The following is a 27,480-nucleotide window of genomic DNA, read 5'->3' on the forward strand; positions in this document are numbered from 1 at the left end:
TTTAGAACAAAGGAAAGTCAGAAACTTCCTCACTTTTATTAAGTTAGAAAACTACTAAAAGCAACACCTAGGCTCAGACAAGCACCGTGGCTAGGTCCTCTGTGCTGTGCAGTGATTAGTCCTGATGGCGTAGTCCACAGGCCACACCCTGAAAGTCTCCAACATCGGTGATCAGGTGTAGAGTAGAAAGTGAGCTGGAGCACGGATGAGGGCCGGTCTGAGCCTGGGTCACATCAGGAAGCAGACTTTGGGCTCCTTCCCGGAGCACATTCACGGGGAGCCCCGCCCTGAAGTCCTACCCTCTAATCCGCACCCACAGCATCAGGACCAGGCTGAGCTGTGAAGACTTGAGCGCTGGCCACACTGGCCTGTCCCATGGCTCCACTTCTGCCAATGGCAGAACCCACTCTGCATGCTCCATCCTGACACAGCAACGGCCTGGGAAGCCACCGGCTGGGCACCCTGCCCACTCTGTACCAGACACAGGAGTTGCCTGTCCTCCCTACACCGGGCTAGCCAGACAAGGGAGGAGACTGGCGTCAACAGTGGCATCAGAGGGCCTCTGCGAACCTCCTGCAGGCGACACTGGTGAGGAACCCTTGAGAAACACATTCGGGAAGTGTCTTCGGATCCTTCTTTCTGAGCTCAAGGAACAAACAGGCAGGATGCAGGCTGGCAGCTGGTGCCAAGGAGGGTAGCAGGTATGACAGGAGCCTGTCACTAGACCCCACACCGACAGAAATCCAATCTCTGTGGGAGCTGCAGTGGCCATGGGTCCCTCTGCCACACTGGGCTCAGGACTGCCCTGTCTCGGGGGCAGCTGGGTCTCCAGAGAAGGAGCCCAGCACTACTGTCAGGTATATCCTACTGATCTTCTATGGCTCCAAGGAGGGCAGGCAATAGGCTCCACCAGCTCCCTGGGGCCTAGAGTCCTGCTGGGGGACCCTCAGCAGTGTCTGATGGGTCACCAATACCCATCCTACATCCATGGCAGCTTCCTGGAACTCACCCCTTAGAGGGACAGGCTAGTGCTTGGCAATGGGCACAGAGGAAAATTCCCCTTGGCCTTAGGGGTCTGGTGCCATCTGCTGGAAAAGCCTGTGGGTACCATCAGAGGGTGGGCTGCCCTGTGGGTTTCTGTCCCTTATACAATGTCCTCAGTTGCACTCTGCTCCCTGATGTCCAGGACACTATGGAACAACATTGCCACCTCCCACAGGCAGCCCGGCAGCCAAAGGCTGTGCTGCTGGTGCCAAGGGACCCCTGCTGTTCCCCTGCCAGCCCTTGTCAGGCCTGTCTGACAGAGGTGACCTCAAGGCTTTGCATGAATGTCATTCCCCAGCCCAGAGTCCCTGGCGACAGCCCATGCCTCCGGAAGCTTCTCTCCACACAAGCCGCTGGCAGCTTACGAAGCCCGAGCACAGATGTTGTCGGAGATCTTCACTCTTCTGCCTAAAGCTCAGGACAGCCTGAGCCGCTGCTGCCCGGAGATGGTGCCGTCAGCTTCCGGCCCAGGTGGGAAGAACCACGCAGCCTGTGGAAGAAACACAGGGAGAAGATGAATGGCCACACTGCTCTGTCCCAGCCTGGCTAGATTCGAGAGCCCCCAGGGCTAGGACTCAGGCCCTGACACCTTACTACCCGGGGCAGATAAGGCTCTGTTGTGAATCCCAGTGTGGCCAGCCCTGCACAGTTCAGGAACCAGAGACACCTCTGCCAGCCAGGGGGAGCCACACACTCATCCGTCACTGTGCTCCCTGCCTCACACAGGAGACCCAGGAGCAAATGCAGCTATGGTCCCTCGGCATCATCTTCCCAGGAGGAACTGCAGACTTACACAAACAATTGCATGGTGGTTGCACTGGGAAACGCTGGAGACAAAAAGGAACTTCTAACATTAAGTTAACAGCCAGGACCTTTATTTTGTTCGGGTGTGGAGTTCGGGAAGGAGAACCTGATGGGGGGACAGCAGTTGGCTGGAGGGGGAGATCAGAAGGAACACGGCGGTCCTAAGAGAAAATGTGGTACTTTAAGAATGTAAAGGAAAGTGGGCCAGTGGGCCAGGCACGGGAGACAGATACAGTCTGTGATCTGGGAGGAAGGCAGGAGTGATGAAGGGCAGGTAACCCGCTCTGGACAAGAGGCATGCTCTTTTGTGACCTGAACAAAAATTCACCATAGCTTCTAGTTGCCAGGCCATGAGACAGGCTATGGGGACGTAGTGGTGAACAGGCGGGACTGTCCTTGGGGCCATGAAGCTCAGATCCCCTGCTGCGTCCTCAGTCATTTGGAGCATCAGTGGTTGCCCTGGAAATGAAGACGGTGGATGTCTACCTGCCCAGAGAAGGATCCAGGAACCAGACCCCTTGCTGAAGGCTTCATGAAGAATGTTCCTGAAGCAAGAAGGAAACGCTGATTTATTACATGTGTGATCACTGCTACAGCTGAACCCCAGTGGCATCCCCACCAAATCCTAGGCCAGCCCTGAAGAGGATGCGGCTGAGCATTTGAGTCAGGAAATGGCGGCCAGGCTATAACTCCTGAGCTGATGGAGTTGGGACCCTCTGCAAGACACAGCAGAGAAACTGGAGTCGGAGAGAGAAGAACCGAAGGAAGCAAGAAAGAGGAGGGAAACCACAGATCCTGTTTCCCAGGCATCCCAGAAATCCACGCGGTTCCAGTGGCAGCCAGGGCTGGACATACCGGAGCTACCAGGTGGCCCTAAGGCAAGGAGGAGCAGCTGTGAAGGAAGAACAGACTGTCCCCATGTCTGAAGGGCTAGAGGTGCCCATGAACTCACAGGCTCTGTGCTGAGCTGTGTCCTCCTCATACAGGCATAGGAGGAAGCAAAACCGGTCAGAAAGCGTGGCGGTTTAGGGTTAGAACTATGGAACCTGTACACTGGTGTGAGCTGTACAGGTGTGAAACCCCAGCACAAGGAACTTTTCTTTAGTTCTGTGTGTTTACAAAAACATCAGAGCAAAAACACGTGCCAGTGCTGGAGCTCCGTGGACGTTACGCCCTTATCACTGCTACACTTCCTAGAGGCAGGCTGGGGCTGAGCCATAGGAAGTCCGCCATCTCCAGAGGTCCTGAATCTCCTAGACACTGGCAGGGCAGGAAGGCTGCTGCTCTTCCAGCACGATCCTGAGGCCCCTAACAGTCCTAAGATACCGTAAGATAGCCAATCTGAACATCCCAGGGGCACAGACTGCCGGCCCACTTTATCTCGCCGCAATACTACTACAATTAAATAACCAGAGCAAGGACGGAGGCTTCCTACCAGCTTCCGAAGACAGGCCTAGCTGGTAGGAGAGCGCCACAGAGCGGGACGATGTGAACGCCAGGGCCCACCCCAGCATCCTAGATGCTGAAATGTGTCCCTCAAAACCAGGGTGAAGGCCCCTAACTATGAGCAAAGGATGGTGGGAGCCGCCCTCCGTGGTGGCTGTGATGGCTCCAGCCAGACCAGTGACCGTCCTCTGGCTCACCCCACGGTCTTAGTCTATGCCCCTAATTCTGTCAGTTTCCTCTCGGGAGCCTGGTTTTCTCATCTGTGCAGTACAATCAATCCTCCAGCCAGCTGCAAAGAGGATCCAGCTGCAGATGACGAGTGTTCTTTCCCCATGCTGTCATTTTTCATTCTCAGGTCTCACAGAGGCACAAGTGACCACGGCCTGAAGGACAGACATCCCAAGGCACTCTCCCGCCAGCTGGGCCGGCCCACAGAAGCTGGAGGAAGCCCCCAGTCCTGCTCTGGGTGGTTCTTTGTAGTAGCAGTAAGGCAGGATAAAGTGGACCAGCTGTCTGCAGCAATGAGGGGCTGGAGGAAGAACATGGGAGACTGGGCTTTACTTACGAAAGTAGTTTTGAGGGGGGCTCAGAGGGAAAGAAAAGGACAAAAGGATGTGTCCAGAGTGGGGCAACAGGGAATCCTGGGGTAGTCAGCAGGGACTTCAGGGGCCTGCTGCTGCGGCCCCTGGAACTGCCCTGGAGCCTATAAGGATGGCAGAGTAGATCTATAGAAACCAGGCACAAGTGGAACTCCCAGGGGACCAGGGATGGTGGACCTGGCCAGGACCTTCCTACTGGTTACCTGGCAGACGAGGCTGGATCAGCAGGGCCAGAGTCATCGGAAGGGGACCTGGGTGAGGTGCCAGGCTGGGCATCCAAGGACAGCTTATTGGTTCGTGCCATGGTCACTGGGGGGAATGTCATGGAGGTAGCAGGCATGCTGTGTTTGGGCCCCTTCTGGCCTTGACCATTAAGGTGCTTGGCCCTCTTCTATCCTGGGCTCCTCACTTCCCATACCATAGGCCCTGGTCTGTAGCTGAGTTTCATCCACATGCCATGGGGACTAAGGGCGGAGAGGGCTCCCAGTGCCCAGGGAGTGCCCGGCCTGTCCTGCATTATCAGCTTCTTGCCCTGCTGATGTGTTGTGGGTCTCGTCTTTAAAGAGAGCCCAGAGACTATGACCTGTGTAAACAAGCTGACAAGAGGAGGGGCCTGCAGAGAGCAGGAGCACTTCGGGGTCTGTCCTCGGGACAGAGGCCAGGAGGGGCTGTCCTGATGGAGGAGAGGCTGCTGGTGTGGCCAGACTGCTGTGGTGCCCCAGAAAGTGAAAGCTGAAGTCTAGGAGCAAACTTGAACTCTCAGCAGGTGCTCAGGAAGCCTAAGGCCATGGGGACGCGTGCTACCTGAATCTGGGGCTGACTGGGTATGAGGAACCGCCCTCTCTGTGCCCACTTCATCATCTAAAGCAGGCTAGTGACAAAAGCTTGTCCAGGACTCGGGACACAGTCACAGGAGTGACAACTGTAGGGATGGGCCAGGAACATAAAAGGACCTCACAGCCCACAGTACCCGAGAACTATGTGACGATTTCTAGTCCCTTTCCAGAAGAGAACGCTGAAACTCTGGAAGTTAAGCCAACAGGGTGTCGGCGGCAAGAGGCCATGTGAGCTTTATCTAAAGCAGACAGCTCCTGAAAACATGACCAGGTTCAGCCCAGCTGCCCCTCCCACAGGGCAGAGCCTCTGCTGGGGAGGGTAAGGCACCTGCCCCCACTTCCTGAGGCAAATAGGGACACAGGCATGAGGAGCCTCTGCCCTGCAGGTGACTCCGCCCCATGGGCGACTCCGCCCCTCGGGTGAAGCTGCATTCCCAAGTCACCAGTGGCAGGAAGAAACCATAGCACTGGAATGACAACATCCCTTTGAAGCTTGTTCGCCCACCCCCGCCGGGGGGGGGGGGGGGGGGACACCCAGACACTTGCCAGTCACACTTTTCTCACCGAGTAAGAGTAAGGGAGCAGATGAAAACAAAACAAGCCCAAAAGTCTTCAAGAGAACGGAGTCCTGTTCCAAGTGCTGCCAGGAGTCAGCTACTCCATGCTTACAGATCTGAGATCTGCGGGCCCTTGAGGAGTCTTCAAGGCTCGGCAGGATCTGATTTAGTGTGAACTCAGCTCAGTCCACAAGCATCCCTGTCTCGCTGTGAGGTAGCACCCACAGGCTCACTGAGGCTCAGGACGCTTCCTGACTGGGTCCCTTAATGCCACAGGAGCACAAGACAGGAGGCCAGCTGAGTGGAGGATGGGAGGTTCCTCTTCCAAGGCCTCCTTTTCTTGCTTTCAGTAGACCAACACCTGCCTCTCCATCTCAGCCCATGAGAGTCCATCCCCGACTCTTCACCCCTGTAAAGACTTTGAACTGGGGCAAGGGACAAGGGCTAGTACTTTTCCTAGGACCCGGCCATAAAAGCTCAGGCTCCCACAAGCCAACCTTGCCAGCCCCTCCCAAGAAGCCCCTAGCAGGCTGGTCTGGCACCCTCCTCCTGCCTGCAAAGGGCAGCACAGGGGCAGACCTCCCTCTGCCGCTCCCACCGGTCCCCAGGCTCTCGGCCACTGCAGACCTGTCCCTCAGAGTCTCTCCCATGCCGCAGCACCCCAGGGAGCACCTGGTGAGTCCCTTGGCTCTCCTCCAGCCAGGCTCTGGTTTCCCTGTGCCTTCACACACTCACGGTACTGAGAAGAGCGGCAGAGCTCACGGAACGGAGGCCTACTTCACAGGAGGCCTTTCTTCGTCCCTTTAGCTCGCACAGCAGACAGATACCCCCCCTCCCACTAGCAAGTCCCTAACTCTGCCAGAAGAGTTAGGATATGAACGGGCTGCCTGTCCCTAAATCAAATCCCATTATCCTGCTGCTCATCGGGCCCTCCCCAGGAGATGCAGCAACCCATTACCCCGACCGGCCAGTAGGGTCATGGTTCCTCTGCCCTCCTCACCTGGCTGGGCTCCGGAGGTGCCTCTCATGCAGGCAGGTGTTTCCAGGTGCTGACGAAGGCCGTGGGGATGAGAGAGTAAGGCACGGTGGTGATGCAGTTCCACGTGTCTGAAGTGGGGTCGTAGCAGTCCAGCGTCTTACACCTCTGTGTCCCAAAGTAGCCTCCCACGACATACAGCTTGTTGCCCGAAGCCAGGGCATGACAGGACATGCGTTTGGCCGTCATGTCCCCAATCCGAGTCCACTGGTTGGTCTCACAGTCGAAGCGATAGGCTGAGGCTGCTGTGTACTCCGTATCCCCTCCCATGATGAAGATCTGGCTGCCCAGGACAGCGGCGGCCGTGTATCGCCAAGGCTGGGGACACTCCGCCTTGATTGTCCACCGGTTCTCGGAGGGGTCAAAACACTGGACTTTGGACACCATGTCCCGGTGGATGCTGGTCCCTCCGAACACAAAGAGCTTCAGCTTGGCGCTCACCACGGCGGCGTTGCTGACACCGTCTCTCATCGGGGCCACCATAGTCCACTTATTGGCCACGGGGTCATATTTCTCTACTTGTTTCAGGGAGACAGAAGGAGAGGCAGGGAAAATGCCTGCTAGAGATGTGTGTCCCCCCACCACATAGAGGCAGTTCTCCAGCTCAGCCGAGCCATGGCCAAAGCGGGCAATCAGCATGGGGGCCGCCTTGGACCACTCCTCGTGGACAGTGTCATATACCCAGACATCCTTGGAGACCCCATTCTCAGAGCCCCTGCCTCCCGTCACGTAGACCTTGCAACCAATCGCCGAGGCGCTGAACTCCTTCCGGGGGCTTGGCAGATCCGCCTTGGGGATGATCTCCTTGGCTTTGTGGTCCACCTGGTAGATCTTGTCGCACATGAAGGTCTGGCCCCCCAGGATGAGCAGCGTGTGGCCTGCCTTCCGTGGCCGGGCAAAGGGACTGGTGACCACGCCGTCGTTCTGCAAGATCTTGGTCTTGCAGCGGAAGGCCTCATCGATGATGAGCTTGGTGCGCTCGTCCCCCATGAGGAGGGTCTCCCCGGACACGGCCTCCTTCAGGCAGTCCGAGGGCAGCAGGGCCAGCCGCACGCTGCGCAGGAGCAGCGGCAGGTGAGCCTTCCTCTGCTCCAGGTCATGCTTCACCCACTGCAGGATGGCCTCAAAGACCACACGCTCGTCCTCCGTCTCCAGCTCGTCGCTCGAGATGAGGTCCAGCAGCGTGTCCTTCGACAGACTGTTGAAGTCCTCGCTCTGCCGCACCGTCTCAAAGTGCACCAGGCACATGCGGCAGGAGAACTCGTAGAGCCGCCGGCACTGGTGGGCATCGGACAGCAGCATCATGCCCAGGCAGTTGGAGGGGGAGAGGTTCTTCTCGAGGAACTCGGCCGCCGCATCCCGGACGTCGTGGAACTGCAGCATGTCACCGGCCTCCAGCAGCGACTCTGCATTCTCCTCGTTGATGACGATGCGCGAGGAGTAGGCGAAGTCCAGCAGCAGCTCCAGCACCTCGGGGTGCAGGTTGTCCTGGAAGTTGACCGTATCATCCCGGCTCTCCCGCAGGCCGTGGCTGAACATGGCCTCAAAGTATCGGCTGGAGGCCGCCAGCACTGCCCGGTGGCAGGGGAAGGCGCGATCACCAGCCCAGAGCGTGACATCGGTGAACATGCGGTGCTTACGCAGAGTGTTGAGGTGGGCCAGCACGCAGTCAGGGTGCGAGGCCTTGTGGAAGAGGGAGATGTTCATGGAGCCCGTGCTGCCCCGAGACTTGCGGGTCTCGTGAACACTGACGGACATGGTGCACCGGCCTGTGGGGAGAATAACACCCGTCAGAGCGAAGCTCACGCCCACGGGCCCTCTGCGTCCTCTTCACGCTCAACTCCAAATGCCCCACTCTCTCCCTCCCCTCCTCTGCCCAGCCCTAGGGAACCAAGTCTGCCTTCCTGCATCCCCAAAGATACTGCAGGCAAGAAAGCCCTGGGCCTCACCCTGTCCTGCAGCGACCAGCTTTGTTCTGCCAGGACTAGGCCTGAGCCACACACCTCTGGTTGCAGTGGTACCTGAGCACTCAATCTCATCTCGGGATCTACAATACACACACACACACACACACACACACACACACAAAGGGTATTGAGCTCCAGGTACTGGCATGCCTGGCAACATGACCCTGAATAAAGTTCCAAACTCCTTGATGGCATTGGTTAGGAACAGGGACCCTGAAGACATCTCAGCCACTACTGTGTAGCCTTGGGAAAATTAATTTACCCCGAGGCATTTTCCCTCAACAATAAAGTACCAATAAAAACAGTGGCACTTTGCAGTGCTTCGAAGTTCCATGAGAAGAACACACATGCATTCACAACAGCCCAGGCTTCCCCATTTACTCAGCCGGCTGTCACTACACTGTCCTGAATGAACCAACAGGCAGGCGTTCTGATCTGCGTTGGTTTTGTTGTTGTTGTTGTTTGTTCGATTTCGGTAGTTTGAGACAAGGCCTCTCCATGTAGGCCTGCTATGTCCTGGAACTCCCTCTATAGAGCGGTCTGGCCTCAAACTCAGAGACCTGCCAGCCTCTGCCTCCCCAGTGCTAGTATGAAAGGACTACTCCCACTCCCGGCAAGTCTGAGTTTTTAATGACTGTACTAGTTTTATATTAAAGCCACGTGGAAGGTTCTGGTCGAGTGTGCTGGGTGTGCGTCACTCCTGGAACTGCAGTGAAGGACATCAGGGCTAAGGTACTGGAGGTATGCCCAGGCAGTGTTGCTCAGCACGGACACCTTGCCAGTCCCACAGAAAGTTCCAGGGGTGGAGGTCAATGTGTGGCACACACTTAGAGCCCTCACTAAGCAGATACATTTAACTGGGCATAAAGCATGAGTCCTGTGACTACACCAGCGCCATAGACCATTCTAGACACAAGCAGATGAGCAGACACACTGGGCCTCACGCAGACACGCCCACCTTCAACCCCTTTATACACACTTATAACACATACTCTCACAAGGGCGGAGCCTCAGTGTACCCAGTGCTTGCCCAACTCCCACAAGACCCTGGTTTATACCCCCACACCACAAAATCAAGACTCCTTCCCCTGCAAATAAAGGCCCTAGCCTGCTTTACGTTTAGAAATGCAAATGAAGGCTGGAGAGAGGACTCAGCAGTTAAAACCACTGGCTGCTCTTTCAGAGGACTTGAGTTTGATTCCCAATACCCGCAAGGGAGCTCACAACCTTGTGTAAACTGCAGTCCCGGGGATCTGATTGCCCTCTGGCAGCCTCCGTGAGAGAAAACTGGACCTAGACATAATACACACAGCCAAACACCCACACGGCTCAGCAGTTAAGAGCAGTGTGCTGTTCCTCCAGAGGACCGGAATTCGGTTCCCGCATTCGTATCAGGTCGCTCCAGTGTCAGAGGGATCCAACGCACACATGGCACACTCATGTACATTTTAAAAAGAAGAAAAGAGCTGCCTTTCTTGCTGGGCACTGTGGTACATGCCTTTAATCCCAGCACTTGGAAGGCAGAGGCAGGTGGAACTGGAGCTCTGTGAGTGAGGCCAGCCTGGTTGGTCTACATAAGAGATCCAGGACAGCCAGGGCGACATAGAAACTACACAGAAACCCTGTCTCAAAAAAGTGAATAAAAACAGAATCAATTAAAATTCAATTGATCAGAGTGTTTATATTTTGACTATATACACATTTTATTTTGGTTTTCTTTTCAATTGTTGTTTGTGTTTTTTGAGACCAGGCTGGCCTTGAACTCAGAGGCCTCTGCTTGCTCAGAAGTCAGCTTGCCTCTGCTTCCTGAGTACTGAGATCAAAAGCCTGCACCATCATGCTACGTTCTCAGCATATTTTTATAAGAGAATTTGTTTGCTTTCGAGACAGGGTCTCACTCAGCGTCTTCAGTGGTGGCCTCCTGAAGGCTGAATCACAGGCACAAGTCACAACTGGCTCTTGTGGAAAGCCGGAAGTGAAGTCCTCAGAGTAAGAGGGAGATGTGCCCATGCCTCAGTTGGCTTCATGGCTCTGAGCTCACACATCCTGGCCCACACCTGCCCCACAGGAATAGGCTGACACAGGCATGTATGTAGCATGGACTGAGGAGCAGTGTTTGGTAATACATCTATTTCCTTTTCAGGTCACCAAATGTGCCTACCTCGAGTTTCGCACAAAGGGCCGCATAGCAAGCTAACACTCACGCCTGAACTCACACCAACAGGGCAGAATAGACCTGCTTGCAGAACCTATAACACATACTGGTGGACAGCCCAGCTTCTGCTACTGAGGTCAAGATCAACTGTGCTGTGGTACCATGGCCTTGGCATGCCCCTGACATCATTCCCCCATATTGGTCAGTGAGGTCACACAGGTGAGCCCTACACACTACCTCCCACCCCAACGTCCCTTCCCAGAACTTGGGAAGTGAAGGCAGACAGGAACTGCCCTATGATAGGTAAATGATGACAGCCTGTCATTTTCAAGACAGGGTCTCACTGTGTAGCCCAGGCTAGCCTCAAACTTGCAATCCTCACCCCTCCAGGTGCTGAGATAACAAGAATGTGAAACCACACCCTGCCTCACCCCAAACCTCCTCACTTAGCACCCACCAACACCAATGCTATGCCTATTTGAGGAAGGATGGCCACGTCAACCTCCATAATTGATAGTTCCAGGCTGGCTGCAATTGAGACTGGGCAGGCTCGCACACTGGTGGATGCCATCAAATGCTTTCTCCACTAGAGTGGGGAAGCCTGGAACAGGTCAGACTGTGGACCTTGTTGGGCCTTACCCAGGGCAGCAGCTCTGCCTTCTCAGGGGCGGTACAGAGCAGGAGGGAAAAGGTCAAGTCCTGTGAAATCCAGCTGAGAATAAGGCAATCCTGCAAAGGATCCGCAGGGAATTCTGGTCAGGCAGGGGTCAACTTGTAACTGCCAAGTGGCCAGGGCAGTTGTGCTTACAGAATTTGTAAGTAAAAATGTAAAGACACAATAGGTATCATTACTACATTTTCCACACACGTCACTGTACTTTGCTCATATCTGCCCCTCTCACCGTCCTGCCTGCTGGTCCCCTTTCCCCACAAAATAAATCACCTTCAGCTCCTGGCATACACACATATAGGTAACTCCACGGGAGGATAAGGTAACATTGCCTTTCTCCCCAGTCCCCACCCCCACTGCCCTCTCTTGCTGGGATTTGACAGAAGTTTTCATCCTGAGACCCGGGTACAACTGTTTTAGTCGGGATGGGTGAGGTTAATGGCGGCAAACACCCCTCAGACGGCAGTGTCTTGGCAGAACCACAGGGCTGTGGTGAGCTTCATCTTATGGAACTCACTTTTGGGTCACTCTCAGAGACCCAAAGAGAGCAGTCACCAAGCCACCAGTCAGTGTGTCAGAGGGGAAATCCATGGCAGCGGTGGTTAAGAGCCTGGCCTGGAAGGACACACCATTCCGTTCCTATCTCAGTGGCCAAAACCAGTCACACAACTTGACTGGCCCAGAGAAGGCAGAAGGTGTAAACCTGTGGTTCGCCCACTGTCTGTAACTCCGACGAGACGGAATTGCTGACAGAGAGCTCTGTGTGCGCTGACGTATCTAATACTGCAATCACATCTGTACGGGTTGGGAAAGCAGGCAGAGATGTGAAGAAATTTATCCAAAGGCCAACAGGGACTGGGACAGAGCCAGGTCTCTGGCTTGGGTCCCTACAGCCTCCTCATGTGACCCCAACACCACAAGGCTGAGGAAAACGTGGCATTAGACTCTGGGTCTCACTTAACTTTCCCCCTGAACCACGGCGTTGGAGAGGCAGGCCTCAGCCTGGCATGTCACCAGATTCTGGTATCAGGACACTGCTCTCCACCCATGAAACAACCTTTCTCACCCAGGCTCTATCTAGTTAGGACAATTCACATGGCAAAGAGTGTGCCTTGTGCCCCAAGACATCCATGGCAGTAATGAATTCACTTCTGTCCTGAGCTCAGTGACAAGTAGGAAGCTACCTCTGGTCACTGTGTTCTGTGTTTAAAATGCTGCCTTAGGGACAGGATGGGACAGTTACCCAGAGTTTCACACCAACCTGGGGATGTGTGAAATTGGCCAGCTTCTCACCAATAAGCTTTGTATAAAAGCTGTCAGACCCTCGTGCTCAGCCACATGCTGATTCAAGACCCTTAGTGTCCACCTCTGCCAACCTGGTATCCTGCCTAGACCAACATGCACACTCAGGAACTCCACCATAAGGACAAAGTGACAGTAATGAGTGAGATTGAACATGACAGTCTCTAGAACAATATTCCTGAACCCACCATTCCCACGGAGGTGAGTGGAGAGGGAGGTGGCAGGTAGGGTGGTCTCCTACTTAGGGGCAAAAGTCCATTCTTGAACACACATACACACACACACACACATGCACACACACACACACACACACACACACACACACCCTTCCTTTCTACATAAAGCAGATACTGATGAACCCAGGGTAGTAAAATGGGAGGGAGGGAACCACTGGCTGCTCTTCCAAAAGACGTGGGTTCCGTTCCCAGCACCTACATGGCAGCTCAGAACCATCTGTAAGCACCGTTCCAGGGATCCAATGCCTTCTTCTGGTCTCCTCGGGCACCAGGCATGCAAATGGTGCAGAGACATACATACAAACCACGCAAACACAGAATTCTTTCCAAATGTAATAGGGGCTGAGGATGTAGCTCAGTTGGCAGAAGGCTGGCACACGCAAGACCCTGGGTGTGACCCCAGCACTTCATAAGCTGGCGTGTGACAGCACACACCTATATTCTCAGCACTGGACATAGAGGCTGCAGCATCACAAGTTCAAGGTCACCTTTGGCTACATATCTAATTTGAGGCCTGCCTGGGTTACGTAAGACCCTGTCTAAATACAAAGGTCGTTAGTTTTTAGACGGGGTAAAGATGCTTGCTGCCAAGCCTAATAACCTGAATTCAATTCCCAGAACGTACATGGTGGAAGAAGAGAATCAACTCTCGCTAACAGCCTTCAGACCTCACATGCCTATGCACACGCACACACACGCACGCGCACACGCACAAATTCATAAATGTTCAAACTAAACTTAAATGGAGTAGGCACATTCTGGAAGGAAGTTGTAAGGGGGCTTTAGAAGAGGCATCAACAAGAGAACCTGTTCTTAACCACAAACAGACTTTTCTACACCGTTACAGTGCTGCTGGACACATGGCACAGGCCTATTCCCTAGCCCCATGTAAAACACTGAGACTCAAATCACTGCAGTTACGGAATACTCTTCCATGCTGTTTTTACCTCCACTCCACCCATGGGACACTTTCCTAACTGTTCTCATAGGCTTTGAGGGATTCGTATTTTAATTTTTACCCCATACCCAAATATCGCTGCTTTGACTGAATTATTGCTTTCTTTCTCCTGAGATAAATTCTTGGGAGAAGGATGGCAGATGTCTCATTGTCTTGCAAGGGCTGTTTGCCATGCGATCCCACCCAAGCCATGCTCCTGCTGTCCCTACAAAGAGGCCTCTGCAGCCACAAGAGCCAGCACAGACTCAAGTCCATGAGGACCGGCAGCGGGGGCCACTCAGCTTCCACATCCCGCCACCTGCTCCCCTCCACTGTCTCAGGCCGGATCTTCAGGCCCAGCTGGAGCTCCAGATGGGAGCAAGGCCAGTGGAAAGCACATCATTACTCCAGCCACAGAGGCAAGCAACCTGAGCACTCAGGTCCTCCCATCTGGTGAAATCCCTGCCTTCCTCTCACTTAGCCAGGGTGAGGCAGAGAGAGAACAGGGCAGCCCCTGCACAGAACATCAGACACCCTGTAGGGTACTCAGGGAGAGGCTGCCTCTCCTGCTCTCTGGCCCCACAGATGGAGCCATTAAGAACACACTGACCTAGATACCAATTTCGACAAGCCTCCCGGGGTGGGGAACACACAGGACAGCAGAGAAAATGAATGAGATTAATAGTACCAGCCATTTCCCAGGAGGGGCACTGCCTTCTGTCCCCAGAAGCCCTGCTTCCCCACAATCCCTGGCTTCCATGAAGATCAGGTGCCCCATCCCGAAACCACACACTCCAAGGCCAGCTTGCACTTGCTCACTCCTTCTCTCTTAATTAAAAATTTATATTTATTTATATCTTTGGGGTTAGGAGCACATGTGCAACGGTTTGAGCGTAGAAACCACAGAACAGCGCTTGGGCATTGGTCTCTTTCTCCACCATGTGGGTCCCAGGGATTGATCAGCTCTTTAGGCTTGGTGGTGGCTCCGTTACCCACGGAGCCGTCTCCCTGGCCCCAGCTCATCTACAGAGTACAATGCAGAAGGCAGCCAGCACCACCTCTTGGAAGAACAACCAGGCAACATCTTCCTATGTGAGACTTAGGCACCCTTGGCCCCAGCATTTCCACTCACGGTAACCACCCTTCAGTGCCCGTGGACGGGAGTACCCATGATGGCCTGGCTACATAGGCCAGGAGAGGCTCGGTGCTCAAGAATGAGCGGTCTGATAGTTCCCTTTTGAAAGGTCTGTGGTGCACAGTACTACAACCCCTTTACACATGCATGCCCCACCCCCAACACACCAGATTCACATAGGCAGAGTTGCTTCCCGTAAAATGAAAGAAAGAACTACTTCCAGAACACTGCCTGAATTCTATCTGCTCTAGCCTTCAAGCTGCTAAGATCTGTGGTTCTGATCACGGTACCTGAAGAAAAGCCAATCTCACCCAGATAAAGCCTTTTCAGATAACCACGGCCTCTCTTCTCTGACCAGTGGCAGTTTCTTTATGGGTCACTGAAGTGTGGAATCTGAACCCTATCAATGAACTGTTGTACTCTGCCACATTCCCAACCTGCACCTTGAATGGATCATTTACCCAGGCAGGGTTCTGTAACCTGGTGCATGGGTCACCTGCAAATATTGGCTCGCTGAGTTATGCACTCAGGAGAAAGTGAACAAGGCAGATGACGTCTCAGCATCACTGTGAAAACTGTTTGGATCTGGAGGCCCTCGAAAGAGCTTCACGTTGACGACACTGGCTTGCAAAACTCCCTCACATTAACCACGCTTTCTCTGGAACTTACAGACACTCCCTGAGGGAAGTGTTGGGGGAAGGTAACTAACAAGCACACATCCAGGATTTGGCCAGAGTCACTACTGAAGATCAGGACCTCCCCCATCCCAAGCACTGTGGACTGTGGACTGTGCCCCACACTCACACACATTCTCTCTCTCCCTATTCCCCGGGCTGCAGCCCCCTGCAGTCACTGGGCTGCAGGGGTTGGGTCAGGCACCCTCCCAGCCCCACCAAGGCCCATTGCGTCTGTCACTGTCAGAAGTGTGTCTCAGCACGGCATCACCTCCTTCTCTCCCCAAATGACAGGCCTCTCTCAGCAAAGTACAGGGGCTGTGCCTGGGCACCACAGCTGATACTCCCCAGTCTCCTGAAATTACATATGCACGCATATTTATAGCAAATACACGGATGCCCATAAATAGCCACTCACTCATGATGCTTTTGCATGGTCAACCGCCCCTGCTCAAAGGTCTTCAATGAACTTGGATGCTCAAGCCTTGTTCAGTGTGTTTCCTCCTCTCCAAATCCACAGCCTATCCGTTTCTTCCCCTCCCACCCTTCCAGCTCAAGGTCCCCCCACAATCCCTCTGCCTACAACCCCAGCTTCCTAAGTTGTTCAGCATACCTTATACATAGTAGATGCTGAGATCAATTCAAATCAACTCAAGTATTTCCAGGCACTTACTGCACACTACACCCATACCAAGAGGGATACCTGTGCTGTCTCTCATAACAAGAACACCCTTTGTTCTGCCCTAGCACCGAGACCTTCTCCTGATGGCGGGCATGTTCTACTGCAGACCACTTCCTACTGCACTTATCTATGTCTGCAGCTCCAGGGGCAGATTCTCTTGTATAATATTAGCGGGACCAGCCTTAATATTATACATCCCAGGGGCTCAGGAGAGAGAACTACTATCGGCAAGGACTATTTTCGGGAAATAGAATATCGGCACACCGAGTTCTATAGTCCACTTGCTTAAATTCCGTCTGGGATAACATCCTTTATATACAGCTTCAGTTCTGTTCTCGTGCCTAGCTCCTTTCTTGCCTGATTTCTCTCTGTTTATCTACTGCTCCCTCTTAAGTTCTATCTTAATTCTCTCGTCTTGATTCTGCCTCATCTAGGTCCTTTTCACCTTGTTCTTACCCAGCTAGGACTTTCCCATCTGGCTCTTCCTCATCTTCCATCTTGTTCCTCTAGTACTCTCTTCTAGCCTTTTAATCTAGTTCTTCCCCATCTCAGTTTGTTCCTCTCAAGTTCTTACCCATCTAGTTCTTCCATTCTCTTTTCTCCATCCCGTGCCCTGGAAGTCCCAGTATATAAAGGGAGAGTTCGAGCCAAATTGTGTAAAGCTATTACTTAATGTCCACCTGACCTAGGCAGTGTCTCCTTGTGGAATTTACTTTAAGTCAGGAGACTCGAATGTGGGCTGTTATCACTGTTATCCTTGGAAGTTGGGCACCCACCTGGGCAGTGTTTCCTGTAGTCCTTGAAAGTGGTAAGGGAGATATCTGATTCCAGAGAAAGCCTTTCCTGAGGCTGTTCTCCAAGTACCTGGAATGTGTATGTCCAGGGAGTGATCGGTCCAGTGTTAGTTAGCCCTTCTTCGGAAAAAGTCAATTTGAAAATCTATGAAGGCACACATGATTTTCATAACAGAATACAGCTGATATATAACAAGCCAAGTAACACCAAAAACTCCTTGGAATTTGGCTTTCTCTGGAGGAATTCCCTGATCCCTCCAGGTAGTGACTTTGCCATAACCAGCTGAGTTCTTATGATAGATTCCTGTGGCCCGCAGCAAGATTCTGCATCCCCTTTGTATGTGCGGGATGCTCAGTAGGTTCCATGTCATGGAAAGTGGACTAAAGTGCTACCCACTGGAGTAAGAATGGAGATGTCCCAGGGGCTAGTATAAACTCGCCGTATTTCTGGAGGTGTAATCAATGTTTCACGCCTGCACTAATTTAAAAGACTTTCTTTTTATGTGCATGAGTGTTTTGACTGAATGTGAATATACCACCTGCTTGTCTGGTGCCTTGGAGGCCAGAAGACAGCATCCGATTCCCTGGAACTGGGGTTACAGATGGTTATGGGCAGCCATGTGGGTGCTGGGACCCGAACCCAGGTCCTCTGCAGGAGCAGCCAATGCTCTTAGCCACTGTGCCATCTCTCCTGCCCCCATGTTTAATCATTTAAGCCAGGTGGCTCATGCACAGAATCCCAATACTTGAGAGGGAGAGAATGACTTTGAGGTCCAGGCTAGGCTGGGCTATATAGTAAGTTTGAGAAGAGCCTGAGCTAATAATAGAGTGAGTCCTCATCTATAAAAATGAAAGTCATTTTTAGCTGTAACTAGGGGAGAACCACCTCCAGCACCGCTCTGGATGGTGGTCCATAAATCACACAAGTCCACCTGGGGATGCCAACCTCGAGCAGCCTGACAGGATAGCTGGGTAGAGTGTCCCTAGCTCTGGATCCCAGGCTGCCGGAGATGCCTGGTTTTCTCATCTGGTGGCAAAATAAATGTCCCACAAGAGCACGTGAACTGGTCTAGTTCGCTAGAGCTGCCGCCCCGACAATGTCCTCCTGAACACACCATCAGTACCTGGGCAGGCAGGATTCCAAGACAGGGCCCCGATCCCCGCCAGTGGTCTTTTCCCGTGAAGAGGTTACCCTACATGGCAGGGGGTTACAGGTGCAATGGCTGACTGCCCTGGGCTGGGGAGATAGCGCAACTGGAAAAGTGCTTGCCATGGAAGCTGAGGATCTGAGTTCCATCCCAAGACCCATATAAAAAACCAGGTGTGGGAGGACACACGATGTCAGCACTGGCGAGGCAGAGACAGGTAGTAGGTCCTTGGGCTTCAATGACCAGTAGTCAGCCTAGCCTACTTGGTAAGCTCCAGGACCATGAGACCCTATTTAAAAAAAAAAAAAGGTAGACCGTGTCCGGAGTGACATCCAAGGTTGACCTCTCACCTCACAGGAACCCACATGCATACATGTGCACATATACACAGATGTGCCCTTAGGAAAGAAACTGAGTGGATTTGACCTCAACGACTCCTGTAAAGACAGTGTTCTTGGCTGAGGAGACAGCTCAGTCAGGAGAGTCCTTGCTCAACAAGTATAAGGACTTGAGTTTGCTCTTCAGAATCTCATAAATTAGGCACAGTAAGGGACCATCTGGTGGAAGTAGTGGTCCCTTCCTGTAATCCTAAAACCAAGGAGGCTGAGGCAGGAAGATTGCTAGTCTGAAGCCAGTCTGGACCATCACACCCAGCAAAACTTGTCAATCGTTTTTTTGTTTTTGTTTTTGTTTTTTTTTTTTGGGAATTTTCCATTTGATATTTTCAAACCAGTTGACCACGGATAACTGAAGCTACAGAAAGTGAAGCTGGAGGCTGGGGAGGCTACCCCGTGAGCTCCAGTGGCCTCCTGGTGGACAGCATGTCTATTTAATGCAGATCGGGGATTTATCCAAAGGGTAAGGTGTTCAGGTCTGGGTGTGAGGCTCAGAACAGGACTTCATCTCTGTCCCTGGCACTAAGCAGGTAGTAGCATCAAGTGGGGTCCCAGTAATTTTAATAAAGCTCCAACTTCTGTTCCCAAGGCTCCCTCCACAGCTACGTGAGCAGCCAGTTGCGCTCAGGTGCAATTATCTAGGAGAACTCTGCAAAGGTGTCTCATCCACACTTCAAAAACACCGCAGGGCTGGGATACAGCTCGGTTGGTAGTGTTTGCCTAACATGCAGAAAACTCGGGGTTTGAGCCCCAGCTCCAAATAAATGGGGGATGGTGCCACACACCTGTCATCTCAGCACTTAGGGGTAAGAGCAGGAGAATCAGAGGTTCAAGGTTATCCTTGTCTGCAAAGTAAGTTTAGTTTGAGACCAGCCTGGGTTGCAATAAGACCCAGTCTAAAAAAAATGAAAAGCAGGGCGGCGGCGGCGGCGCATGCCTTTAATCCCAGCACTCGGGAGGCAGAGCCAGGCAGATCTCGGTGAGTTTGAGGCCAGCCTGGGCTACAGAGTGAGACCTAGGAGAGACACCAAAACTACACAGAGAAACCCCGTCTCGAAAAAAACCAAAAAAAAAGAAAAGAAAAGAAAAATGCAGACACAGAAGCAGTTGAGCAAGCCCCTTGTGACCAGAGTAGATGTATTCAAGTACAGATGTGCCTTGCTAAACACATCAAGGGAGCAGCATGTAGTGGCCTTGCCTCAGTCTCACCAGCCAGACAAACCCTGACATTTTGCTTGTAATTATAACCTTTCAATATAAAGTTCTAGTTGGACTGATAAAAATAGCAACTGCAGCTTCCTGCAACAGATACCCCAGTGGGTGCTGGTGCCTGAGAGGAAGCCTGGCAACCCAGCCTACCACTTGGTGCCAATCCTGACCGCCAAGCTTGGGGTGACAGAAGGCTGGGGTCCACTCATAAAGCTGTTGGGGAGTGCCTCGCTCCCTCACCCCTTTCCCAAACACCTAGGACTCAGACTGGAGATGGGGACATAATCACAGAAACATCCATCCATCAGCCTCCTCCCTTCGTGAGCTATACCAGGACACTTCAGGAGGCCTCCCAGGAATACTCTGGGGGCCCCACTGTCCCTCTGTTGCCTACCCGACCAAGGCCCATCCTCTCTAATGTCTGCTCCTAGTAGGTCAGCTCGGTGGTCCTAACAAGTGCCCACTCTGGGGCAGAGTTCTAAGGGTCTAGGGCAGCGATCACACAAGCAGACTTGTGCTGCTTCCAGAGGGAGGGAACAAGGACTCAAGGGGAGAGCAGGAGACTTTTGCCAATGCCTCAACATTGAGTCCCAGCAAGGATGCATTCCACCAGGCAGCCAGGCCACAGCCTGGTCACCCTGACTCCTCCGCCACAAGGTCTATCAGGAGACCATGGGCACAGCCTGGCTCTCGACAGACCTCGAGATCTATCTCGCCCTCTCCTTCAGTCTCCACATTCTCTCTGTCTCCCAGTCAAACACAAGTGCCCATTCGGTACATCTTTGGCTTCTTTCAAATCTCCTTGCCACAGGAAAACACACAGGGAGCCTCACAGGAACACACAACTCAGCCCACAGAGGCCCCTTCTAGACCCTTCCATGTACAAAAAGAGCTGACCCTGCTAACCCAGGTACCTTACCGGGGCAGGTGGACCAGCCCCCTGTGAAGCACCCTTAAATCCAGCCAACCTTCTCTTGTCAGGTAAGGCAAGCTCTACACATACACACTTCCCCTAGGCAAAGCCACCTGCCTGTCACTAAGAGTGCCCCACTCATTCAAATGCTCCAGCCTTCAGACACTGGGCTCCCGTTAGAAGACACCATACCTCCTGAGGTTCCGGAGCTTCTAAGCTGAAAAGGACCTCTCAGAAATGCTTTCCCAGGCAGAGCACACAGCAGCAAGCAGGGGGAAGGGCTGGGCAGGGATTAAAGGGCCTCATTTCACAGATGAGCACACACAGCCCAGAGCTTCCCTCAATCCCTAGCTGAACCTAGGAGACCAATAGGAGGCAGAACCTTGATCTTCTGGAAAAGCCAAGTCAAAAGAAAACGCCTGAATAGGCTGCTTGACTGGCTTTTTTTTTTTTTTTTTAAGAAATGTATTGGTGCCATCATCTTAACTAAGCTTCAATGTACATAATATCGAGCATGGAAGAGAAACGGGACACTGGGCACTTAGTGGAGAAATAGACAATGGTGAAAGGAATATACGACTTTAATAAAATTTAAAACTGCCATACCTGCTTTGAAAGATGTATGATAACAGGCTTCCAGGGATTCACTGAACGAATTTCCAAGGAAAATGAGGACCAATCCAAAGTTTCTGCTTAGAAGATGATATAAGAGCCAGTGTCTGGCCACAATACAGCTGGACTGCTATGTGGCCATTAAAAGGGAAAGAGCTCCCTTCTATACAGTGACAGAGGCTAATGAGTACTGAACAGGGTCAGAATATAGAAAATCAAACTTCATACACACACTCTACCTGTGAAACACACCAAGGAAGGGACAGACGTTCACACCACATCGCTTTTCTATATTGTTCATGTATAAACGGAATCTGTCAATATATTTAAATTTAAAACTACAATTTAAAGCACAATGTTTTCCTTGGTCTCCTCAGAGCAGACCTTCTGAGGAAGCCTGGCACTCCACCTTGTACCCACGCCATCCTAGCCTTTGAACTCTGCACTACCTACCCAGCTCACCTCTCTGGCTCAAATGTCACCTCCCCGAGGGGCATTCCCCAACCACTTTGTCGTCTCCTCAGACGCTCCTTGACCTGTCCCCCTTCCTCACACCCCCCAGTCTACTTTCCCTGCAGCCCTTTTTGGGGTGCCTGCATTGATTGGCTCTGCCTGTTATCAGCCTCCTCCAAATGAATGGGAGCTTAAGAGAATGGGGTTCACCCTCTTCTCGGCTGAATTCCAGAACCAGGCAGAGAACAGAGAACGAAATATTCCCATGAACACATCAGCAAGGAAGAGACCAACGATGTCCCCTTGTTCCCCTCCCCTGTATGCAAACAGCGTTCAACCCTAGCTGAGCTGTGACCACTGACTGCCAACCCTGCACACCGGAAGCTGAGGTCCAATGTGAACTCTTTGAACCCAATCTTCCTCCTGGGCCACCTACAGGACAAGTCACTCAGAACAGACCACCACACCCTCCTCCTTCAGATTCCCAAGCTGTAAATTCACAGGCAGGCACTCACTGTGCAGTCTCTCAGGCCCAGAGGAACTTAAACTCTGGACTCTGGGTGCTCCTGCCTTGGCTCTCTAGAAAAGAGCTCCTTACCTGCTGACCTCACTCCTGCCCAAACAAGCTGGCCTGGCTATGCAAACCTGGCAAGCAGCTCATCCAGGGGTTTGAACAAGGAAAGGATCTCTTTATCTTAGTTAGGAATAATTTCCACTTGGCCTCCATTGATCTTTGCTCAGCCCCTGCTGTGACAGGAACAGGTAGAAAGGGCTAAGCTTTGTTTCCCTCCGTCCCACAGTCTACTCCTGCCCCCATGGCTGACATGGAAAGCACCCACTTGGCAGAGGTGGGTAGAGGGACAGCCAAGGCAGATGTGGTCCTCGGGCGGGCTGCAGCAGCCACAGCTCTCCCACGGCCCTGCTCTGCGGGAGGAGCCACCCAACTGGTCCTGCAGGCACATCCTTGCCAAAGCCTGGCACTCAGCCTCCTCCTCCTGCCCCCCTGGGCTCCCATAATCCCTTCTCCTTCTCTGGGCTCTTTCTCCATCTCTCCACCTTGGCTCTGTGCCCAGAGGACATCCCATAAGCTCTCCCATTGCTTAGAGGGAGGGGATCAACAGATACTCCCACACTTGATGTCCAGTTCTCTGCCCAGGACAAGCCTTCCTGGGCTGCCTTCCATTGAACCCAGGCCTGCTCCCCCTGGGCCTAGACTGGTGCTTCCCTGACCCAGTTTCCTAGGCACAGAGCAGCCCCAAACTGGGGAGCAATTGGGGGACTGAGGGAGGATGGAGGGGAGAAGAGCCCTGTCCCTTTGGAGTACCAGCAAGACCTGACTCAGTCTCCACTCATGGAGCTAAGGAAGCTGAGAGCTTATGTTTGCTGACCTTATTCTACACGTGGAAAAACGAGGGTCCAGACAGGAGAATGGCTCATTTGATGCCCACAGCACTCAGCAGAGCTGGAGTCAGCAGCCACCCAGCTCCTGCCTTCCACCTTGTCCCAGACACTGCCCATCACAGGCTGACTCTCCCATTCTTCCTGCACACAAGGGTGACACACAGGCCTTATAACTGCTTAGCATTAAAGCTTGCAAGACCCTGGACATTTCAGACTGTTAGCAGGACCTTCTGGAAGTATCTGTTTTCTAGAAGAGCCCCCTGAGCCCACAGTGGCAAGGGGACCTGCTTTATGGTCACACAGGCAGAAGTCAGTGTCCTTCCTACCACGGCTTCAGGTCGGAGGGATCTCACTGTGGGATGAAGAGGTGGAGGTGGCCTAGGGCCTTGGTTGAGCGGAAACACAGTAACCCTACAGACCACAGAACTTGGGGGCAGACCACTGAGGGGGAAATGCCTGGGGAAAAATTATGAATTCATGGGAAGTACAGTGCAATTTCTCAGGCAACTTATTTGGCACAAGGCCTAACGGCGTAGCTCAGGCTGACCTCTGTCTGTGATTAAAGGTGTGTGCCACCACCACCACCACCACCACCACCACCACCACCACCACCACCCGGCCCTGACTTGGATTTCTAAGACCACAAAGCTGGCACTTTTTTTTTTAAAATCAGGATCTCGGGGCTGGAGAAATTGCTCGATGGGTTAAGAGCGCTGACTGCAGAGGAACCGGGTTCAACTCCCAGCACCCATGTGGCACCTAACAACTGTCTCTAACTCCAAGCTCTGACACCTTCACACAGACACACATGCAGGCAAAATACCAATGCAAATAAAAAAATAAATTTTTTAAGTCAGGATCTCACTTGTATCCCTGGCTGTTCTGGAACTTGCTATGTAGACCAGGATGCCCTGGAACTCAGAGAGCTGCTGCCCTCCCCCAGCCCGCTCCCAGCGGCATTTTAGACTTCTGAGATTAAAGATGTACCTTACCACCATTTTGAGACAGGGCTTCACGTAGCCCAGGCTTGCCCTGAACTCCTGATCCTCCTGCCTCTACTTTCAAGGGCTGGAGTACAGGTGTGTGCCATGTCTGCTTTGATCCAGGGCTTTATGCATGCTAGGCAAGCCCTCCACCAATGAGCAAATCTCAGCCCGAGGGACTGTCACTTTAAACAACGGGCCACAAAGTTCTTTACCTTCTGTCATCCTAAGGGGCACCGAGACAGGCCTGCAGAGGAAAGGTTTAAGAGCAAGAAAGAGATAAGGAGGGAGAGCGCAAGGTTGGGGCCATGGCTGTGGACCCCATGCAGGCCGACCACAGAACGAGCTTCCCACCTCCATTCTGTCTCATGAGGATGGATAAACGGGGAAACGGAGCTGGCCATGAACAGCCCACTAGACGCCAGACACCATTCCAGGGAATGCTCTGCAGTGCATGGTCTCATCTCACACCATCAGGACAGCCTTACAGTGACACACAAGCAGCATCTGACCCCCAGTCCTTCCACTGACCCTGTGCTGACGGGAATTATAGGGGAGCCCTTCCAACCTCCAAGTCCCCTCTGTCCCTCTAATCCCCTCAGTGTCTGCCCCATGTGCTAACAGCCCAGAGAGAGCCACAAAGCTGGCAGGCGTCAGCTTTAGATGCCTTGAGAAGTGGTACCAGCAGAGGGTTGCCCAGGGCACTGTTCCACTAAGAGAATATGACCTGTAGGGGAAGCCAGATAGAAGCAGACTCATAAGTCCTGTGGGGGTGCCGTTACTGTAAAGTTCGGCCTCTTCCTGGCCCTCCTTACAAGGGTCCCAAGTAAGTGTTTCCTGGCCCCGAAACGGATTCACTAACACAGATCAGCTGAGGCAATTCAATTATGAAATTTACCCCATTAGATGAAAAGCGGCATCTCAATCGGCCAATTCATTTGTGGCCACTACTGTCGGCACAGGAGGGAGGAAATCAAGACCCTGCCCAGGACATACCCACACTGCCATCTAGTAAAGGATTCAGGGCTCAAGCAGTGAGCTGGTTAGCATGATGAGTCTTGCTCAGGAACACACACACACACACACACACACACACACACACACACACACACACACCCCAGAAGCTGCATGGGAAGCCAGGTCCTCCAATGAACCTGGAAGGCTGCCCATGTTCATCACACTATCACAGCCAAGCATGAACCTTTTGGTCACCTCCCATCTGCCTCTCCCCTGACCTCACCTGTGCCTAAAGTGGGCATCCTAGAGCTGGCTCTGGAAGAGGATGAATGGATGGCAAGAAAAATGGCTGCAGCCCAGGGTACGGAATCCAGGTTGTGGCAGGCCTTTGCTATCTCGCTTCTCTTCTCTCCAGGAAGCCTTCGCTTCTTTACTCCAGCTCCCTGGGACCCTGATCACTGGGGCTCTCTGCACACTGTGGCGTGTTAAGGCCCCCCGAACCATGTGCCAGCACCCCCTCTCTCTACATGCAGGGTCTAAGTCTGCTCAAGTGACAGATCAAACAAATGAAGCACTAACACCACCCTACACCACGCGCTCACTGCTCCAGGCCGTCCCCCTCCCTCTAAAGACCCGGGGAAGGAAGGCTGCCGGCCCTGCACACCACATGCAGGGCCATTTCTTTTCTTCCTCCTCTTCTCTCCGCACACTGGCGCCCACAGGTTCACGAGGCCATCAACAGGAATCCTGCCACCGTGGAACATGCAGCCGACCCCCAGCTCTTTCTCTGCACAGCACAGGGGAGCCAGCTGCAGCCTGAGGCCCAGGACAAAGGTTTCTTCCACCTTCCCCTGCTTCCTCTAAAACACTCTCCCTGGACTACTTGCTGATAAATGACTCAAAGCTGAAATACCAGTAATTAGAGGGCCAGGGACAAAACTGACTCTGCCAGTCTCCACAGACAAAGCCTGTGAACTCAAGAACCCCTGTCTTAAAGGGACCAAATCTACTGTAGGGTAAGAGCACCCTGGGTCCTCCCTCCCATCCCAGACACAAGCCTTCAGCAACACCCATAAGAAGTCCTCACTGCATAACTGTGTTACCTGTGAGAGGAGGGGCCCAGCATCCTGGAGGGTCAGGTCCCGAGTCCCCCTCCCTCCCTGTCCTACTCAGGGGAAGGTGAAACCAAATGGCCCAGGCAACTGGCGTTCTTGTCCTGCCTCAGCAGTGAGTCTTGGCCAAAGCAACTTGGACTCAGCAGAACTCAATGTACAGATGAACTGGGGGAGGCCTGGGATTGCAACCCTCTTCCAACTACCTGTGGTCAAGTTTCTAGGAATTCTGTGGATGGGCCTTGTGGCACTTGCTTATAACCCCAGCACTCAAAGAGGGTCCCAAGTTCAAGGCTGGCCCGACTACATAACAAGACTAAAAAAAGAAATGAAAAAATTATTTAAGACTACCGGAATGTACTTTAGGGTCCTTGAAACAGTTGCACCCAACGGTGTCTGGTGCCCCGGAGGTTCAATTCCACAACAGGAAAATGAAGCTTCTGCTACAACTATGAATTACAGGCAAGTGAGGGCCTTGCAAACCACAGCGGAGTTCTCCGGCCGGGGCAACTCTTGGGAGGAGGGTCGAGCAATTGGGGAGAAGGAAGATTTGCTATATCCCCAGGGTGGAGCCACCACCCGGGTGTGTGGGTGGGTGTGACTCCGGGGTGTGTCACCCCGCTCCCTGGACAGACAACTTCCCGGACAGGAAGGACCCTGCGCGGCGGGCCACATGCGGCCGGATTCCGGGGACTTCTCTTCCCTTGTTTAACCTCTCGGCCATCTCACTAGGCATGCGGACCTTGGCCTGGCGCGGGCGTAGAGCTGCGCTGTTCACATCCTCGAAGACAAACAGCCTCCTCTTTCTAGGATCAATAGTAATTTTTTAAAAAGAGTCAGCGGACTCAATGAATCAACCACTCCCGGGGGAGAGTAGCAGCTCCCGAGCGTAACATCCGTTTTCAAAACAATTCATTGCCTCCGCGGGAGCTCTGAGCAAAGCCATACCGGGTCCCCAAGCTCGGCCGAAGGGCCCTCCTGGGTCATCCCCCCCCACTTCCCAGACCCAAGGAACCCCGCCGGCGGTCCTTACGCCCTGCCCGGCAGGGTCGCTGTCCTGGTGACAAGTCCCGACGACGGCGCCCCCTGTCGGCCCGGTCCCGACCTGGTACTCACCTTATGCCACCCTCCTCGAGCTCCACAGTCCCCGCAGCCCCCGCGCAGTCCCCACGCCGTCCCCGCTGCCGCCGCCGCCGCCGCCCCGGGCAGGGTCACCAGTCCCGACCGCGCTCCCGCAGCAGACCCGCACCGGCGCCGCCAACAAACTAGTTTCTCCGGCCTTCCCGCCCCGCCTCCCGGCCCAAAGCGCAGCAGCCAATCATAGGTCGCGCCTCTGTGACGGATGGGCCAACTAACCCGTAGTACAGCCGCGTGAGGAGAAAGGGGTGGGTGGTCCCGGCCGCCGGTACCGCGGGAGGCGGGG

The 27,480-nt window shown here is 53.3% G+C and overlaps 1 protein-coding gene and 1 pseudogene across 6 annotated transcripts; one reads left to right on the plus strand and one right to left on the minus strand.

Moving 5' to 3' along the window:
• LOC114699883 overlaps positions 1-1,456 on the plus strand; it is a 96,032-nt pseudogene extending 94,576 nt beyond the window's left edge.
• Klhl25 (kelch like family member 25) lies at positions 1-27,323 on the minus strand. 6 transcript variants are annotated; one of them, XM_037198571.1, is made up of 4 exons: positions 27,174-27,323; positions 26,409-26,863; positions 6,287-8,091; positions 1-1,534 (listed from the first exon to the last, which is right to left on the minus strand). In XM_037198571.1, the coding sequence occupies exon 3, from the start codon at positions 8,078-8,080 to the stop codon at positions 6,311-6,313; it is 1,770 nt and encodes a 589-aa protein (XP_037054466.1). In that variant the 5' UTR covers positions 8,081-8,091; positions 26,409-26,863; positions 27,174-27,323; the 3' UTR covers positions 1-1,534; positions 6,287-6,310. The 6 variants fall into 6 exon arrangements, with proteins under 6 accessions (XP_037054466.1, XP_037054463.1, XP_037054460.1 ...); XM_037198568.1 differs by lacking the exon at positions 26,409-26,863; XM_037198565.1 differs by lacking the exons at positions 26,409-26,863; positions 27,174-27,323 and adding an exon at positions 16,655-16,676.
• Between the last annotated feature and the right edge of the window lie 157 nt (positions 27,324-27,480).

The sequence above is a fragment of the Peromyscus leucopus genome, chromosome 1, assembly GCF_004664715.2.
Source record: "Peromyscus leucopus breed LL Stock chromosome 1, UCI_PerLeu_2.1, whole genome shotgun sequence".
Taxonomy (NCBI): Eukaryota; Metazoa; Chordata; class Mammalia; order Rodentia; family Cricetidae; genus Peromyscus; species Peromyscus leucopus.